General features: G+C 53.9%; 1 protein-coding gene across 2 annotated transcripts in view; it reads left to right on the top strand.

Moving 5' to 3' along the window:
* The window catches only part of GNAO1 (G protein subunit alpha o1), a 143,832-nt gene extending 127,323 nt beyond the window's left edge, over window positions 1-16,509 (top strand). The window contains exons 7-8 of one of the 2 annotated variants that reach the window (XM_042797314.1): window positions 14,288-14,441; window positions 16,189-16,509. In XM_042797314.1, the coding sequence (XP_042653248.1) occupies window positions 14,288-14,441; window positions 16,189-16,376 (342 nt within the window). In that variant the 3' untranslated portion in view covers window positions 16,377-16,509. Of the gene's footprint in view, window positions 1-446; window positions 601-4,424; window positions 8,899-14,287; window positions 14,442-16,188 lie in introns of those variants that run through there. The other variant, XM_042797315.1, reaches the window with a different exon arrangement.
* The last annotated feature ends 480 nt before the right edge of the window (window positions 16,510-16,989 follow it).

Genomic DNA, 16,989 nt, shown 5'->3' with positions numbered 1-16,989 from the left:
ACCAGTTGTGTGCCGCACACACTCGAGAAAGCAAAAAAAAAAAAAAAATTTTAAAAATTAATGAAAACCTATTGGAAAATCTGCATGAGCTACACCAACACATAAATCTGATTGAAGGGCAAAAATAACTCCCCATCCATGCATGGTGCATGATGATTTCTGTGAGCTGGGATCCTGTAAATTATATGCTATGCCAAATCAGAACAGCTCTGTATAGTTAAATGCCCTTAAGTTACTAACTGTATGTCAAATGTTATAGGCGTTGCATCTGTGTATGTATATGTTCAGCTGTATGTATACATAAATTTATTATGTATATTGTAGCTTTTCTTGTTGGTTTTTTTTTTTGTTTTCCTCCTTAATTTAGTTGGTTTAGAATTCCCTACGTGTTGAATGTCCCCAGGTCGCTATCTTTGGCCTGATGTGATCTCTCCTTTCTGTTGCAGAACCGCATGCACGAATCACTGAAGCTTTTTGACAGCATCTGCAACAACAAATGGTTCACAGATACGTCTATCATCCTCTTTCTAAACAAGAAGGACATATTTGAGGAGAAAATTAAGAAATCTCCGCTGACTATCTGCTTTCCTGAGTATCCAGGTAATGAAAAAGCTGGCTGTACAGGAATGCGTAGCAAGGGGATTACGGAGTGCTTCCCATCCAGGCTGATGCTGTCGTGTATCGCGGGCAGCAAGGCACAGCTAGAGCTCCCATTTGCTTCCCTGCAAGTTTTATTTCAATAAATGCCATAGCATCACCCCCCCACTGTGTTTAGTGGTCCACTTACAGGGTGAGGATGACTTAAAACCAAATTCTTTGCCAGCAAAGACTAAGCTGTTTGCTCTCTGCCCCACGGGCGGTTTCGGTGCCGAGCCAGCACCTGCCGGCGTGGGGCTGGCAGCACACCCCCTAAAGCCCCGTCCTGGTTCCCGGCATCACCCTCAGACACAAACCCTCTCCGAAAGACACGGTGAGCTTAACCATTACAAATGGGTAACTGGTCTCTGGGAGACCAACGCACAGGGTTTGTTAGGCTCTCCTCGGCTTTGCTGTTCCACAACCCATCGCGTTCCCCCCTGTGCGGTTCCTGGCCACCACCCGCTGCCAGGCGCCGAGGGGCTGCAGGATCCGCCCTCCAGCGTGCAGGCAGCAGGTCCCACAGCTTGGCTGCTTCAGCTCAAACTGCAAATTTTTGTCATGTTAGTTTAGGAGGTGCCCGGTTTTGCTCTCAGGCTCGCTGACATCAAGGATCTGGACATGGAAAAGCTTCCAGTCAAATGCAGATAGAAAAAAAGGTGCTTGATTTTCTCGTGCACTGGCCGCCCACGCTTCTTAACCCATAGTGCCAACAGAGAAGAGCCACAGCAAGCCGTGCCCTGAGCTTGGCTGGGGAGAAGGAGGCCTCAGTGATACCTGGAGATCAGAGCAGAGGCTCTGCAACAGGGCAGCACGCAAGAAGCTCTCGCTTCTGCTGGCTGCCTGGCATCTGACCTGCTAATGATGAGACTACATCACCCATGCAAAGGCTGCAACTGCACCCCGCCGCTTCCCACTGCATCTCGCCAGCTTCCACAAACCCTCATTACCATTCTGAGACAGCATAAAAATAAACTTTTATTGTCATGAATTATTTAAGCTCACCGGAGACATCCAAATGAATCAAGCCGACAGACAGAGAAGCAGATCTCTTTGTCAGGAAACGTAGTTGTGAACCAGGAGTACCAAGTGTCACATTTCTGGGCAGGCCAACAGATTATTAACCAGAGGTCCCTATCTCTGAGCACTTGATTTTTCCCTGTGAATAGGCAAAAGCGATCCATCATTACTGCTTTGGGCTGAATGGTCTGTGGCCGTGGAGCTGAACGACTCCATCTGAATTCAGAACATCTGCAGGCTTCCTCTCTGGGGAAAGGTTGGATGTTTGTCACTACCAACACATCTCAGCCACCTACTCATCTACTTGGTCCAGACAGAACTAACATATTCCTGACACGTTTGTCTAAAAAGATCTAATAATGGAAACTTCGGAGTCTTTACAGTAGAAAGCTAGCAATAATGCCAACCCCAAATTTTTCTGGTTGCAAATTAGATTGCAGCTTGCCATCTTTTGGATGGCTTGTAGAGCAGCTCATCACCATCCTCTTTTGGCAGTGTTTCTCTATACAGGAAGATTTTTATCATGCCCTCCTACTTTTTCCCTTTTCACCATGAAGCAAACGTGCACCCTTCAGTCCTTCCTGATCACATTTTGTGGACCTGGTTTTGTGGGTCTTCACTGAAGTCTCCCAGTAACCCCACTCTGAAATAATATTCTTACACACTCCTGATGGTAGAGAGACTGGACCAAGAAGGAATGTCATTTTGGATATAACTTTTCCTTCCCAAGCTATCCCAGGCCAGGAGAGGAGTTCACTGAGGGAGGCAGACCCTCGTACGCACGTAGCTAAGCTCTGAGCTGACTACATGGAGGAAAACAAATATAGCTTGTTTCTGGGGCACTTCAGCCCCAAGTGAACAAGACCAGTCCTCCCCAAATCTCAAGAGTAGCCCAGAAATGCTCTAAATTCCTTCGAGGCGCTGTTCTGGAAGCTGGGAGTTATCACAGTGCCAGATCCAACAGGGATCTGAATCAGAGGTGGAGAATATCTCGCCCCGAGGTGTTCAGCAATGCCGTTAGAAGTTGGAAGTTAGCTCATGCTAACGTTAAGCCCAGGCTTTAGACCCAAGCACACACTTAAGCCTGCTCGCCCCTGCCTTGCTGACCACAGCTCAGAGGGTGAAGCCCTTGCGGCCTTGTGAAAAAGCAGCATTGTTAGAAAGTTACCCTGGAGTTAAAAAGAATTATCTGATGCAAGGCTATAAGTCAAACAAGCGGACTTTCCACATCACAAGTAGGTTCCACAAAATACTGTTAATAAAATGGAAGTTTCTGATGTCCATTAGTTCTGCTGACAGAGAATTATTAGAAGACTGCATCCACAAATTTGCTTGCTGTGTGCTGGAGCACTGACTGTTTCCATCCCCTTAATTCACTCATGCTTTTAACTAATCCACAACACTTAGCAGAGCAGCAGCAGAACCCAGGGCGTGTTTTAAACCAAACTGGCATTACTGATTCTCTGCTCTCACAGAAGGAATCCAGCATCTGAGTCTTTATGCCTTTGAACGACCAACTTCCCTTTCATAAAATACCCTCCTGCTTCTGCGCACAGCGTGTGAAACTGTTCCCAAATTCTTCACGCAGATCTTCATGCAAGAGCCTTCTCCCAGAAAACATTTTGCTTCTCTTACTTCAAGCATATTGTCAAATCTCGTGGTCTTCATGAGCTTGTGTCTTCACCTAGCCATGCACGTCCATGTAAGCGCAGCTGATTTCCCAGATCAGCTGCCTTCAACCGTAGCAAATCTCAAGCCCAAGTGAGCTTCTCTCTAGCAGATAAGAACATTTCTCAGCAGCAGAGCACCATGGAGGCAGAGGGATCCAAGAGCATTAGCGGTGTTACCCCCGTGGAGCCTTCCGGCAGGACCCGGCGGGGCTGGGGCTGGGCTCCGGGCCAGCCGGGGAGGCTGCGGTTATCGGCCCCGAGCAGGAGCTCTGTGTGAGCAATGCCAAGGCTGGCCAGATGAGAAGGATCAGCTCTTTTGCATGACTGCTCTTGAGCTTTTTTAACAGAAAACCTGATGTGTAAGAAATCGGGTTTGGCACAGACATCTCTATACATCAAAGCAAGAAACTCCTCGTGCCGTGATTTTAGCCACAGCTCTAGCAGAGGGTACTGTGATCCTAATTCCTCAAAAAGAGGGACATTTTCTGTTAGCTTTTTTGGTTTGGTTTGGGGTTTTGGGTTTTTTTTTGAGAAAAACCCACTTTACTCTGTAAAAGAGGCTGGATCCTTTCATGTCCTTTTCTCAGCGATTCAGAGAAAGGAGGGCACAGATACCAATACTGACCTCAATCCATGGACATTTTAGCTCCTCTTTTCCATCAAAAGCTGAAACTTTAATCAAAAAAAAATCTAAAAAGGGGAAAAAGCTAAGCCTTTTCACCGGGTCAAGCACTTACAGCATTCCTGGCAGGTTTTTTTTGTCTTTTTTGTCACCACGATGTGGAATTTCTTCTGGTTTTCCCATCGTCGCCTGTTTAACACCCAGTTCCCTCACCCATTTCATCTCTGTAGACCGTAAACAGCAACCCATAATAAAAACACAGCTGAGCTGACAGTCGCAGAGCACCTCCTGCCTCGCAGGGCCCCTGGCTGGTAATAGTGCCTGTCCCTGAGATGGGGACGGGGCGCCTGGGGCGCAGCAGCCCCGCGCGAGCTCCCCGTGTCCCTACAACAGGGCGCCTGCAGGCACCCGATGGATTTAGGGTTAGGGGATCGCTTTAACCCACTCTTTTTCCTTTCGTCTCGGCTCTCTTATAGGCCCCAACTCTTTCACAGAGGCGGTGGCTTACATCCAGGCTCAGTACGAGAGCAAGAACAAGTCCCCCAACAAGGAGATCTACACGCACATCACCTGCGCCACCGACACCAACAACATCCAGTTCGTCTTCGACGCCGTCACGGATGTCATCATCGCCAACAACCTGCGGGGATGCGGACTCTACTAAAGCCCTCCCCTCCCCTCCTCTCCTCGCGCCCGCCGGGAGCATCCGCCGGTCCCGCGGACAGGTCCTCTCTCTTTCCTTTTTTTCCTCCTCGGAAGACGATGAGGAAGAAATACATAAATCCCTTCTCCTGTCCCAGAAAACTTTGCAGCAAGTCCTGCTTTCCCCAGCCCCGTTTTATTTTATTTTGGTTTATTTTTGGTTCATTCCCTTGCTGCCGCATTCTACTCCTCCGTTCCAATTCACAGTGCTGTAGAGGGAGCTAACGTGTTTCCCACAAAGTGCATTTCAACTGCCAAAAGACAAAAATACTTCAGTTTTAAAAAAAGAAAAAAAATCAAAGCCTTAAAATACCTGTCAGCAACAGTGTAGTTTGGAACTGAAACTTTTTCTTTTTTTTCCTTGAAATTAAGGGATATTTTTAATTCTCCTCATTATTTATCTCTTTTTTAAAAAACACTCTTCCTTTGGGAAGTGCTAGATACAACATGAACATTTTGAGGGTACCTTACGGCTCCAGTTCCTAGCCCACGGCTGGAGGGGTCAGTGTTGAACGCAGCGGCCGCAGCTTGGGTTTGTACATCCTCCTTTTTTCCAGACAGCTATTGGAACAAGTCAAACAGCCATATCGAGTTCTGCTGGTGTCCGAGACAGACGCAGTAACAAAACCTACTAAGCCTTGTCTAAAAGCATTCGTTACCGGTAACAGTTTTACCTCAAGTTTTTCAAAATTAATGTTCACGTTTGCCTAGTGGTTTCAGTAACCCGGTTGTTGGCTGGGTGCGCGGGGCGGCGGCGGCTGGGCTGGGACCCCGGGAGCGTAGGCAGCCAGGATGCCCCAGGACGGTGTCCTGGGGGGGGGGGGGGGACCCTGCACGGGGGGGTGCCAGCCTGGGGACCCAGCCACCTTTCCCAAAGCACCTCCCGCCCTAAGGGGTCTCGGCACGACCGATGCGCCGGCAGAGACGCACAGCGTCTCTTTCCAAGCTTCAGCTGGGGTGCACCAAAAATATTTAGCCCTGGCTTCTTGTAGGCAGAGTTTGGCCTTCGAGTACCCGGAAAGCGGAGAGGTGCTTTGGGAGACCTCACCCTGCTGGGGTGACAGCAAGGTGTGCAGGAGCCTCCCGGCTCTTCGGCGCACGGCGGGCACCTACAGACCCTTGAGAAGCCCCAACCTTGCACTCTGAGCCTCCTTGGCCAAGCTTGCCTGCGTCATCTCCTGCCTGGGCACCCGAGACAGCTCCAGGCTTGGTGCCTGCAGTCAGGGCATCTCTTTACCAGCATGTCAAGCGAGAGGGATGGTTTATACTGGCCGTGTAGTGGCAAGGGAGGGCACAGGGAGCTGATTTGAGCCAAGTGATGGAGTAGGAAGGAAAAGCGTGAGGAAGAGAGGGAAGGGAGGAAGGAAGGGCAGGGGTGGAGCTGTGGAAACGGTAAGGGTGGCACCCAGCACAGCAAAATGTGGGGCGCAAAGGGGAGGAGAAACGCGGCCGGGCTGGGGTACGTGTGCCCGTCTGCCTGCCATCACCAAGAGCGCCGGGTGCCGCCGGGGCGAAGGCAGAGGTGGGTGTGAGGGGTGGGGTGTCACCTCTGGGAGCACGGAGGGACCCTTCGATGTCCACCCTGATAGCTTGTTGGGTGTCTGGGTGAGACAGCCGCCTCGGAGGTCCCACTCGGCGTGGCACCTGGGGACGGGTAGGCAACGCTGATGCCTGCCTCTTCACTGCCTCTCTTAAAAGTCCATGATCCTGGAAAACATGAGCCTTTCCAGCACAGCCACAAGTTCAGCTGTCCTCTCTTGGGAACCTGAGCTAGGGGTGCCTTTCAGGTCTCGGGAGGTCTGATTTTTCTCCAGTGCCATGCCTGGGAGGGACAATATCTCTTTTCTCACCGTGCCTGTCTAGGAGAGATGGTGTGAGAGCAGCCTAAAGCAGCACAGCCCGAAGGGCAGGGGCCGGGTGAGCGTCGCTGTGAGGGAGGCAGGGAAAGGAGCAGGTACGGTGTCACGGGCGGAGAGGAGCGGTGGAGGAGGTTGTTGGCGGGGTACAGTTTGAGAGAGATGTTGCAGAAGGGAGATGAGGCAGGTTGATGCAGCAGGGAGGACAGGAAGAGGAGGAGGGCGCCTGGGAGCTGGAGGAGAGTCCTCATCAGAGGTTGTGGTCTGCCGGGAAAAAAAACCCAGGCAGGGATTTAAACAAAACCCCAGCCAGGGACGTGAGTGGGAGCACCCTCGGGCAAACCAGGAGGAAAACAAAGTGGCTCTGACCCATCTAACCAGCTCGCAGCCCAGCGTGGTTGGCAGCTGTGTCAGTAACCCCCTAAATAGCATTAAATGATAAAACTGTGTTTAGTACTGTACAGTGAGGACCCACTGCTGCTCTGCTGGACACTAACAGCAATAACGCCAGGCCTCTGCCTCCCCTGCTCTGGCACAAGTGAGTACCCACCTTTCTCTTCACCATCTCAGCCTTAAAATACCTCTGGCAGCATCAGCCCCCTGCCCAGAGCTGGCCAGCCAGCAAAGCCAGGAGCCCCTCTCTGCTCCTCACACCACATCCCACCCGCACGTCTTCTCCCGGGTCCCAGCCCCTCTCCCAGCTCCCTTGGACGCCGGCACGCTCTGCTCTACAACCGTAAACCAAAGGAACACTGAACACAAGACCTGCGCGTGTCATTGCGTTTGGTTGAGCTTTGGATTTTCAGAGTCAATGGGAAGGCTTTCCAAAGAAAGGATTCCCAGGGGGAGCTGCCCAGTGCTCTGGTTCCTCGGAAGGGACCAGCCGATCTGCGGCAGGAGGGGCAGGGAATTAGCTGGAGGGACAGGGATGCTCCTAGAGCTTGTCCCCTGGGGGCAGCCAAGTCCCACCAGGAACACTTAGCATCCAGATGTGCATTGAGTGTCAAAATGAGGGCTGAGAAGCCGAACGTTAGTTACATTTAGTACATAAAGTGTACGTAACTGCCAGACCCAGAGCGCAGCGCCGGGCCGGTGTGCTGTGGTGCGCTGGTGGCTCGCACTGGCAGCGAGGCAGGTCTTAACTAAGCTCTGTCACAAGAGTTTGATCAGAAGAAGTAGAATTTGGGAGATTTTCTGTTTCCACCCCTCGCTGCGGGTGACATTTTATCCAGGCAGATAAGTAACAGACGCAGTTCCCAGTGAAGGCAGCACTGAGCCAAGGCTTCAGGAGTTCCCAGCATAAAGCGCACAGAAATATTTTGGTAAAGACAATTTAAATTAACTCGATCCCAAACTTTGCCAAATGCAGCTGAGTCACCGGTTGTGCCGGGCTCCGGGCTGGGTTCAGGTAACCAGAACCAGAGCCCCTCCCGCCCCAGCCCCTCCGCAGCTCCGGCTGGTTCCCCAGCACGCTGGGGACAGCCAACGGCTGGTGATCCACGGGGAGAAAAGGGAGAAAAAGAGGAGGAAATGCTGACACACAGAACCTTTTCTTTCATTTTTCTTCGGCGTCTTGTACGTCTAAAGCTCCATTTCAGCTGCTGCTGCTGACATTTCCTCTCTCACACGAGTGTCGTGAGGATTCACTGACAAAGGCTGGAAACGGCATTTGGAAGATGAAATGCTTCCAGTGTTAAACACTACCGTTTCTCCCGCTTGATGGCCGTGTACAGATTTTTGTCTCCAGAACGCCTGCCAAAGCATTACTCACTGCTGGCTTTCTCCATCCTCCCAAGCCTTTTCTGACAGATGTGCCTTCTGCTGGCAATCTTTTGCCCTGTGCTTTTTCTAAACACCAGCAATCCTTGCAGCAATTGCCTAGAAAGAGGACCTTGAAATACATTGCCTGCTTTCCAAAGCCCTCTTCTTAATAGCCCCTTGTACTTTGCAGTTGCAGTGCTCCAAATCCAGAGCCTCAGAGGCCCTGAGTTGTGTTTAATTTGCAGTCTCCACCTTGCAGGGACGTTGCAACTGGTACAGCTGCGTCAGAAATCATACCAGGGCACGGGGGACGTGTTTTAAAAGCACAGAATTCAAACAGCTGCATATACACCCTGCTGCCCTGCAAAGCTAATGTGGGGATTTGCAAAAGGTGCCCTTTGGGGGATGCAGGAGGTTTTTAATGACTCAGGTCACTTGTCCAGCAGCAGCATCTGAGGGATGTTGCATTGAAAGCAGCATTAGGAACTTGCGATGAGCCTCAGACAGCAGCAAAAAGAAAGAAGGAAGCCCTCCCTGCTTGCTCCATCGGCAATGAGAGGGTCAGGTGTGGAGCTCTGAGACAAAAAAAAAAAAAACGCAAATAACTCCTTTACTTAAGCAACAATTTCAATGAAATAAATAAACCTGTAGAAGGAAAGCCTTGAAACGAGCCTGTAGATGAGGCTGCAGGGTTGAGCCGCAGAGCACCGTGCTCCTTGGGAGGATGCAGTAGCTGGGCTTGTTAGAGCTAGCAATAACCCCGCACCGGGAAAGCACACCTTAAAATACAGCCACATACTTCAAAGGCCAGTTTTTTCTTCGGCAAATAGAGTTCCCAGTCCCGCTTTTACCTACGGCCGGGGGAGCCCTGCCGAGCGGCCGGGCAGCAGGACTGCACGGCGAGGCCATCTGGCCCCTCCGGCTGCTGGTGCGGGGCTGTCCCCGCTGCCCGGCCCTCCCGCGGGGCCCGGCCGGCTCTGCCGAGGGGTCGGGCACCTTCCTGCCACCGCCCTCCCAGACATTCTTCCAACGACATCTCTCTCCGGAGTTTCGTATGAGAATGAGCTTCTTGCCTTCAGCCAGCTTTCCTGGGTGGCTGGCCAGCCTGTCCCTCCGCGGAGCGGTCAGCATCCTCAGGAGGAGGCTGCCATGCCTCCTCGGTAGATGTGATTTTGTTTCACAGGACGCTAAAAGTATTCATGAGAGCGGTTTATGCTGTAAGGTACATTAAAATGTATCTGGTGGTTTTAATCTATCGTGGCACGAGCGCAGTGCTTGCCTGCAAGGGAACAGACTTTGTTCTCAGGCCAGGAATGCGATCTCCGAGAGGCCGGGGTGGGACACACAAGATGTCCTTTTGCCAAAACGTCCCTGGGCGCGCAGTCGCTGCTGCGTAAAGCACCGGGCAGCCCCCCGCTCTGCAGCTCGGCGGGGCACGGGGTTCAGCTGCGGGTGGCAGACGGCCCCCACGGGGGATTTTGCAGTTGGTGCTGTAAAAGGGACACTGTTAGCCCGTGCGACGCATCCGAGTATTTTGTGGCCAAAAAATCTCCTGGAGCCAGGGAGAGTTGCTGAGTTCCTGGGAACAAGGCTGGCTGTTTGTCAAGTCGATTAGAGAAGCTTATTACTAGTGTGTTTGTGTTTTTGTCATGGGCCAGGTTTGTCTTCAGGCTTACAACCAAAAACTCCACAAGCATTTCCAAGGAGACTCTAACACTCGGTAACGATCTGACGCCAGCAGCGTCGAGGTCAGTTAGAGATGGTGCTGCTGAGCATCGTCCTGAACCACCCAAACCCGCCACACGCTGGCATCCCCAACTCTCACACGAGAAATCAGAGACGTGGTCCGGGTGGCCACAAAAGAATGAACCAGGAGCTTGCCTCTACCTCCCCGGAGGAGAGAGCAGACAGAAACCCTCTCCCAAAGCACCCCCCGAGTACGTTGTCATTTCTGAGCTCCTGCAATGACGTGAGATAATGGATGCTGACAGATATAGGTACATGACCTATATAAGACTGAGAACGTGGTTATGGAGAGGGACTTCTCACAGGACCGCTCGTGTCTGAACCAGCAGCCTGTGAGATCTTTGTTTGTGCTGCAAAGGCTAGCTAGCGAACATGAGCAAGTACGACCCTTAAACACTGCTCCGTTAATAGGAGGAGGAAGACCAAAGCCTCCTGGCTGGCACCCTGCAAGCAGAGGGGGAGGGGAGGGAGCTGGGCTGGAGACAGGGCAAAAGCATCCCCGTGTCCCAGAGAGGGGAGCTCAGTTCTCCGTGGGTGCAGCAGGCGTGGGGAGGAGAGAGCCAGGCAGGAGGTGGAGGGCCGGGAGCCGGCCCGACACTCGCCGCCCCGGCCCCTCTCCCACCCCGTGTCTTGGGAATTAATGTCGAGACCAAATCCTGCCTGTCCTGTAGAGCAGGCAAGTGGCTCCGGGTCTAAACCCCCTGGTCCAGGTGAGGAGAGGAGATCGTAGCAGGCACCAGCAGGATTTTCAGCATTGCCTGAGTCTCACCAGCTTTTCCAGTGCTGGAGCTACCCGGTGGCGCCGGGCAAGCAAATAGGGATGTCTAAAGACCAGCCATTGCCCCGTTAAATAGCCCAGTCCCTGATTTAACACCCTCAGCCCTATTCCCCCCACCTCCCCTTCCCACCTTCAGCTCGACAAGGGAACAGTGACCATCACCCTGCCTCTGGGCTCCCCGCTCCCCACCACATTTCTTCCTGAAGGATCGCCGGAGGCCGCCACGATTTTCCTTTTGCTGGTTCCCCGCTGAATCGTTTCTCCTGCATGTTTGATGGCCCAAACTGTATTAACTGTAATTTTGTACGAAGAGTGACTGTCCATTGGTTTAATAGAGCATTAGTTATTGTAATAATTTATTGGCTGTCGGTAATGTATTTATTAGTTACAAAATGTTAATAAAGTGCCAGCTCTTTTCTAGTGTGAGAGGGTTTTTATTGTGTCTCCCTTGAGCGCGTCCAGCTTCTCAGGCTCCTTACTTACCCTGCCTCTGCTCCGTGCAAACACACGTACGACGTGCCTGCGGTGTCAATCGTCTGCCACAGCCTCATGCGCCTGGAAATAAGGAATTTGAAAAGGATATAACCAAAAGGTATTTAATTTTACGTAAGTATTTGGTGGGAGCTTTTTTTTTTTTTTTTTCCCCCCCTTTGTTTTTAAGTAGAACAACTTTACTGTGGTTTCTGTCTGTTCCTTGGCTTCTTGAAATCACTTTCCCCGCCCCGAAGCCCCCTGCCCCCCGTGTATCCATGTCAGACCGTCCGCGCCTTGCCTCCACGCTGGCGTCCGTCTGTCCGTGCCCAGCTGCCCTGCTGGCCGCCCTCCGTGGCGATGCTCAGCGCGGGCGGCGGGGCCGACCCCGCTGCTGCCTCCAGCGCCCCGGTTGCGACTCTGTCCCAAGCAGCAGCAGGCCTGGCAATTTCTTTTCGGCCGTCTCTTCGCGCGAACCTGGCGAGCACAGAGGGGAATCAGCCGGCCCGGGCTCGGCTCAGCCAGCGGTGCTTTTTCCTCCTGGTGGTAACACAGTACTTGGAGCACCTCTCCCTCCCTTGAAAGTAACTCTTGGGCCAGTTCATTCCGTTATTTAGGGCATGAAGTAGAAGCAAAGAACTTGAAGAAACCAAGAGAAAATTTTCCATAAACCTCAGCAAAGGAAAATTAGCCATTATTGCTGTTGACTTCACCGATTCCAGTGATGTCACTTCAGCTGGAACCCTCCTCGGACACACACCCCCACACGTCCCATCCTGCAGATCAGGCAGAGTTACCGGCCAGCGCTGAGAAGAGCTAATGGCTGAGAGGGAAAGGATTTTTGTTTGTATACATGTATTGGGGATTTTCAAAATTTTCTTCCAGGATGCCATCCCGCCCAGATCTTCTACACAGGTGCCCAGGGCCCAGAAATCACCAGGGTTATTTTCCCTGCACTGAGGATTTTCATTTCCCTGGGAACATGCTTTATTTCGGCTGCTCCTCCACCAACACCGTCACTCCTTTATTTAAATATAATACAGAAATGGGACAACACAGGGGATGAACAAGGAGAAAACCCACCCGGATACTCTCCATGAAAATCTGAAGACCCGGCATTTTTGCAACAGCCACAAGGCAAGAAGAGCCATGTCCTTCTGTGGCGGTTTCTGTTTTCCCCATGAATAAGGCTTTTTTTTTTTTTAAAGATAAGGATCAAATGCAGTCCCAAAGCTTTGGAAACCAACTGCTTGGCATCCCTAGCTACTCTTTGTCAAGGAACCAACAGTGTAATCTCAAAGCCTCTCAAGATGAAATCAGACATCTGCTAAATTTTGCGTGCAAAAGCTACGGTTGAAGTATGGCTAAGAAAATGACTCACTAATAAAACATTCATGGCGAACTCCAAAACGTGCAATTGGGTCATCATTTCATGAGCAAACACACGTGTGTTCTCGCAAATCTTCGACGAGGCCAAAGCGCCTCCCCCTTGCTGCACCTCTAAAAAAAAGGGGGGCTCGGGGGGGGGGGGGGGGTGTTTGCTGCGGGAGGGCTCCCCACCCGCTGCCGAGCACCCCCGCTGCCCCGGAGCGTGTCCCCCCTGCTCCCAGCTCCCCGCCAGGATTTTTTGTAAACAGCTGGGTGTCGCCGTGCGAGGGGGCAGGCAGCCGGGCCAGGGCTTGGGGGGCTCGGCCCCCAGAGGGGCTGCAGAGACGGGCAGGGGGGAGCCAGCGGCTTCGGACTTCACCAAACCCCGTTTTTTTCTCCCGAAGCTTTGCAAGTTCGAGTAGTGAACTAGGTGGGTGCAGGCAACAGGGCAAAAGGGCGCCCGGCCTGGCTGAGAGGTCTCCCAGGGCTGTCAGTGGAGCCGCGGGGAGCGGCTGGCTGGTTATTCCGAGAGCAAGTTAATGATGGAGAAGGACGGAGAGAGCCCGGAGAGCCGCACCCGTCCCGTCCCGTGGCACCTTCGCCCACGCGCCCGCCCGCACCCACGCCCCGCGGCCGCGCGAGCAAAGCGTGGGGGTGCCCTGCCACAGCCGACTCCCTCAGGGCACCCTCACCTCCTCCTCCTCTTCCTCCTCCTCCTCCTCCTCCTCCTGTCCTTCTGTCCGCTCTCCGCTCCTCCCTGGTAACAGCTTCTGCAGCATGGCAGGAAAATGGCTTTTGCCCACATGTGAAACGACAATTTTTTTTTTTTGTTGTTAAAAATCACACCTTGCAGATATTTGCCCCCATTTATGCTCCTGCTAAAACTCTTCCATGCTTCCAGCCTCCCGGGAGCAGCCCGCAAGCCCAGGAGAGCTGCGGGGCGGGCTGGCAGAGGCACCCGCACTGGTTCCCTCCAGGCAGCAGCGCTGGGATTTCTTAGCAGCGTCCCGGCCACCGCTGCCGTCTTCTCAAAGACAGGCTGAAGATTTTCCCAGGGGCAGAAGGGCCCGGCTGGGCCAGGACCTGTCCCGGCCTCTGGGCAGTCCCTCGGCACCGCTCTCGCCACGGCGGCACCGCTGGGCACAGGTACCCTCCCCGGAGGGTCCGCAGGGCCCCCCCGAGGTGGCCAAAACTGCCCCCACCCCAGCGCCCATGCCCGGCGCGTCCCGGCTGCTGCCGCCTGTCCCTCCTTTATTTAGGCTCTGCAAGTGATGCTTCAGGGGTGCCCGGCCCCCGAAGAGCCACAGGCCCCTTCCACACTCCCCTGGTTAGGCCAGTGATGAGCAAATGACTTTTTTTTTTCTGCTCTTCCTTGAAGCTTCAGGTGCTGGCCCGGCTAGAGCGGCCCCGCAGGGACGCGGTGGAGGATCAGCTGCAACCTCCACACTTGCCTTGTCCTCCAGCCCAAGAAGAGAGCAATGCCCCGGTTCCTTCACCTTTGTAACCATCTCACGTTTACCACTGTCTTATTTTAGAGATTCTTTTTTTTTTTTTTGCTTTCTAACTGTTTCAATTCAGAAAAATGTTCTCCTCTCCTCTAACTCTTTCTCTTTGCCTTTCTCTCTCCCCTCTCCTCCCTCCGTGCTCCCTGTTGCAGAACCGCATGCACGAATCTCTCATGCTCTTCGACTCCATCTGTAACAACAAATTCTTCATCGATACCTCCATCATTCTCTTCCTCAACAAGAAAGACCTATTTGCCGAGAAGATCAAGAAATCGCCTCTGACCATCTGCTTCCCTGAATACACAGGTACGTGCCGGGGCTGGGGGGCTGCGTCTCGCCCCAGAGGTGGGCTGGGGGGGGACGACAGAGGGGACAGGTCGCCTTTATGGGGTGACAAAAGCTCTGCCCACCTTGGAGAGCCGCGGTGCAGCTCCGGCGCGGTGGCTGTGTCCTGCGTGGGGTCGGTTCATGCGGCGAAGCTGCGCGACCGGCTGACGGGACGGTCGGGGGGGGTCGGGGCAGACGGAGACGAGCTGGAAGAAGCGGCCGCGGGGGGAGCCGCGGGAAGGAGCAGCCTCGGCGGGAGCCCCCCCGCCCGAGCCGTCCCGGTGGGTCCCCAGAAGCTCCTGCCACGGGACACGGTCCCCCCCATCGCATCTCCCGCTTGCGCAGGCTGCGGCTGGGGAAGGAGGGAGCCCCTTTACAGCAGAAGTCCGTGAAACCACAAGAAAACCAGGCTTTTTTAAACGAAACCAACGTGGCTTGGGGAAAAGAACCAAGAAAATGGGGGTAAGAGTAGGTATCCCTTCTGAATTCTCTAAGGGAAAGAAAAAAAATCAGCTCGGATTCAGAGGCTCCAGCCTCCCCTACAAATACCTGAGTGTCTCTGAACTATTCCACCCAGCCCACACCCACCCCGGGCGCCGGACCGTGGGGCCCCCCAGCAGGACAGCGCCCGCCCTCCTGCAGCTTAAACGCGCCAGCGATTCCGCCGGAGGTTTTTAGGCTTCTCCACCGTGAAAGCAGCAGTGGGGTTTGTCCCCGCCACCCCCTGGGACATCCCCAAACCACCCCGCATGGAGTTGCAGGGCACATCCCGGCCACCCCCGGGGTGCGGAGCGGCCCGGCGGCACCGGGCCACCCCCCCGCTCCTCCGGCCACCCGCCGCATCGCACCGGGAAGGAGGGGAACCGGCGAGCTGGAAGAGGAAAATAAATCTCCAGATAACAGCAGCTCTCCCAAAGGCGATTTCAAGGGCGTAATTCAGGCTTTGTGGCTTCCCGCGAGGGGCCCGGCGCAGCCACCCTTCGCTGCCGTAAGCGGCTTAATGCAATAACGCACATTTTTCGGCTCCAACACCTGGCCCCTGTCCAGCCCGCCTTACAAAAGCGAACCACCCCCCCCCCACCCGCAATCTACTGAGCGAGTGGGCGATGGGGCACTTCCCCGAGGGGCTCCTGCATCCCCCCCCAACCCCTCCCAGAGCCGAGGGGTGAGACCCTACGGCGCGCGGAGGGGCGCAGCCAGCCCCCGGGGGGGCGTTGGAGTGGCCACCAACCCTCCAGGCCACCATCTCCCACCCCCCCGCTTGACTAGCCGGGGGGGGGGGGGGGCACCGGGCCCCCTTGGGACGTCGCTGGGGGACTCGCCGGTGCCGGTGGCGGGGCCGGGGGGAGCATCCCACGGGCACGGCCGGGCCCCGGGGGGAAACGGGGGCAAAACTGCAACAGCCGGGGAGCGGGGGGAACCCCAGCAGCGCTCCGGTGCTCCGCGGTTTGGGGGAAAAAAGAGGGGGGAAAGGGCAGGTTGTGGGGAAAGGAGGGAGGTGAGAGGGGGGAAAAAGGGGAAATGGAGGTGGCGAGGGGTGAACCGGGGGGAAAACTTAAAAATAAATAGGTTTTGCCTGGGTTTTTGTTTTTTTTTTTTGTTTGTTTGTTTGTTTTTTTAATAAATAAAGTATTTTGCAAGCAGCGAGGGGCTGGGTGCTTGGAGAGGGGGTGGTGGGCCGCGGCCCTGACGCCCCCCGCTCTGTCCCCCCCACCTCTGCCCGCAGGTCCCAACACCTACGAGGACGCAGCCGCCTACATCCAAGCACAATTCGAGAGCAAAAACCGCTCCCCCAACAAGGAGATTTACTGCCACATGACGTGCGCCACAGACACGAACAACATCCAGGTGGTATTTGATGCCGTCACCGACATCATCATTGCCAACAACCTGCGGGGCTGCGGCTTGTACTGACCCCCGCGGGCAAAGCGACTTCTTTGGTGGAGGTCCCGGCGCCAGGAGAGAAAAGAAACAAACAAAAATTTAAAAAACAAAACAAAACAAAAAAAAAACCACAACAACAACAAAAAAAAAAACAACGCAACCACACACAGACACACACAAACACACGCGCGTGCAGAAAAAAAAAAAAAAAAAGTGAAACAAGTTGAAAAAAATACAGATTGAATGAGAGGAAAAAAAAATCGTAATCATAATCATGCAAGTTGGTAAATAAAAAGGCATAAGGAAAAATTATATATATACGTATATATATATATAAAAAAAAAAAAATCCGCACCCACCTTTTTAGTTTGTCTGAAGGAGCTGTGGGCAGACCCCATTCCCCTGGCAGGCTCCAGCCCTCCCTCCCACCGTCCCCCGGTGTCACAGCCGGGGGGGCACCCCGGGGCTGGGGGGGCACCTCCGGGGGTGTCTCCCTCACAGGGCGCTGGGCCCCGGCCGGGGGGGGCAAAGGGGCAGCTCCCGGGGTCGCCCCACGGCCAAAATGGGGCCGGATCCTGCCCGCGCCCCCACCGGGGCTGTGCCGGGGTGGGGGGGCTTCTCCCCCCATGAGTTATTTGACCGT

Source organism: Tyto alba, unplaced genomic scaffold, assembly GCF_018691265.1.
Source record: "Tyto alba isolate M040663 unplaced genomic scaffold, T.alba_DEE_v4.0 Super-Scaffold_26, whole genome shotgun sequence".
NCBI lineage: Eukaryota > Metazoa > Chordata > Aves > Strigiformes > Tytonidae > Tyto > Tyto alba.
The sequence above is the reverse complement of the archived record's forward strand: the minus strand, read 5'-3'. Positions and strand labels throughout refer to the sequence as shown.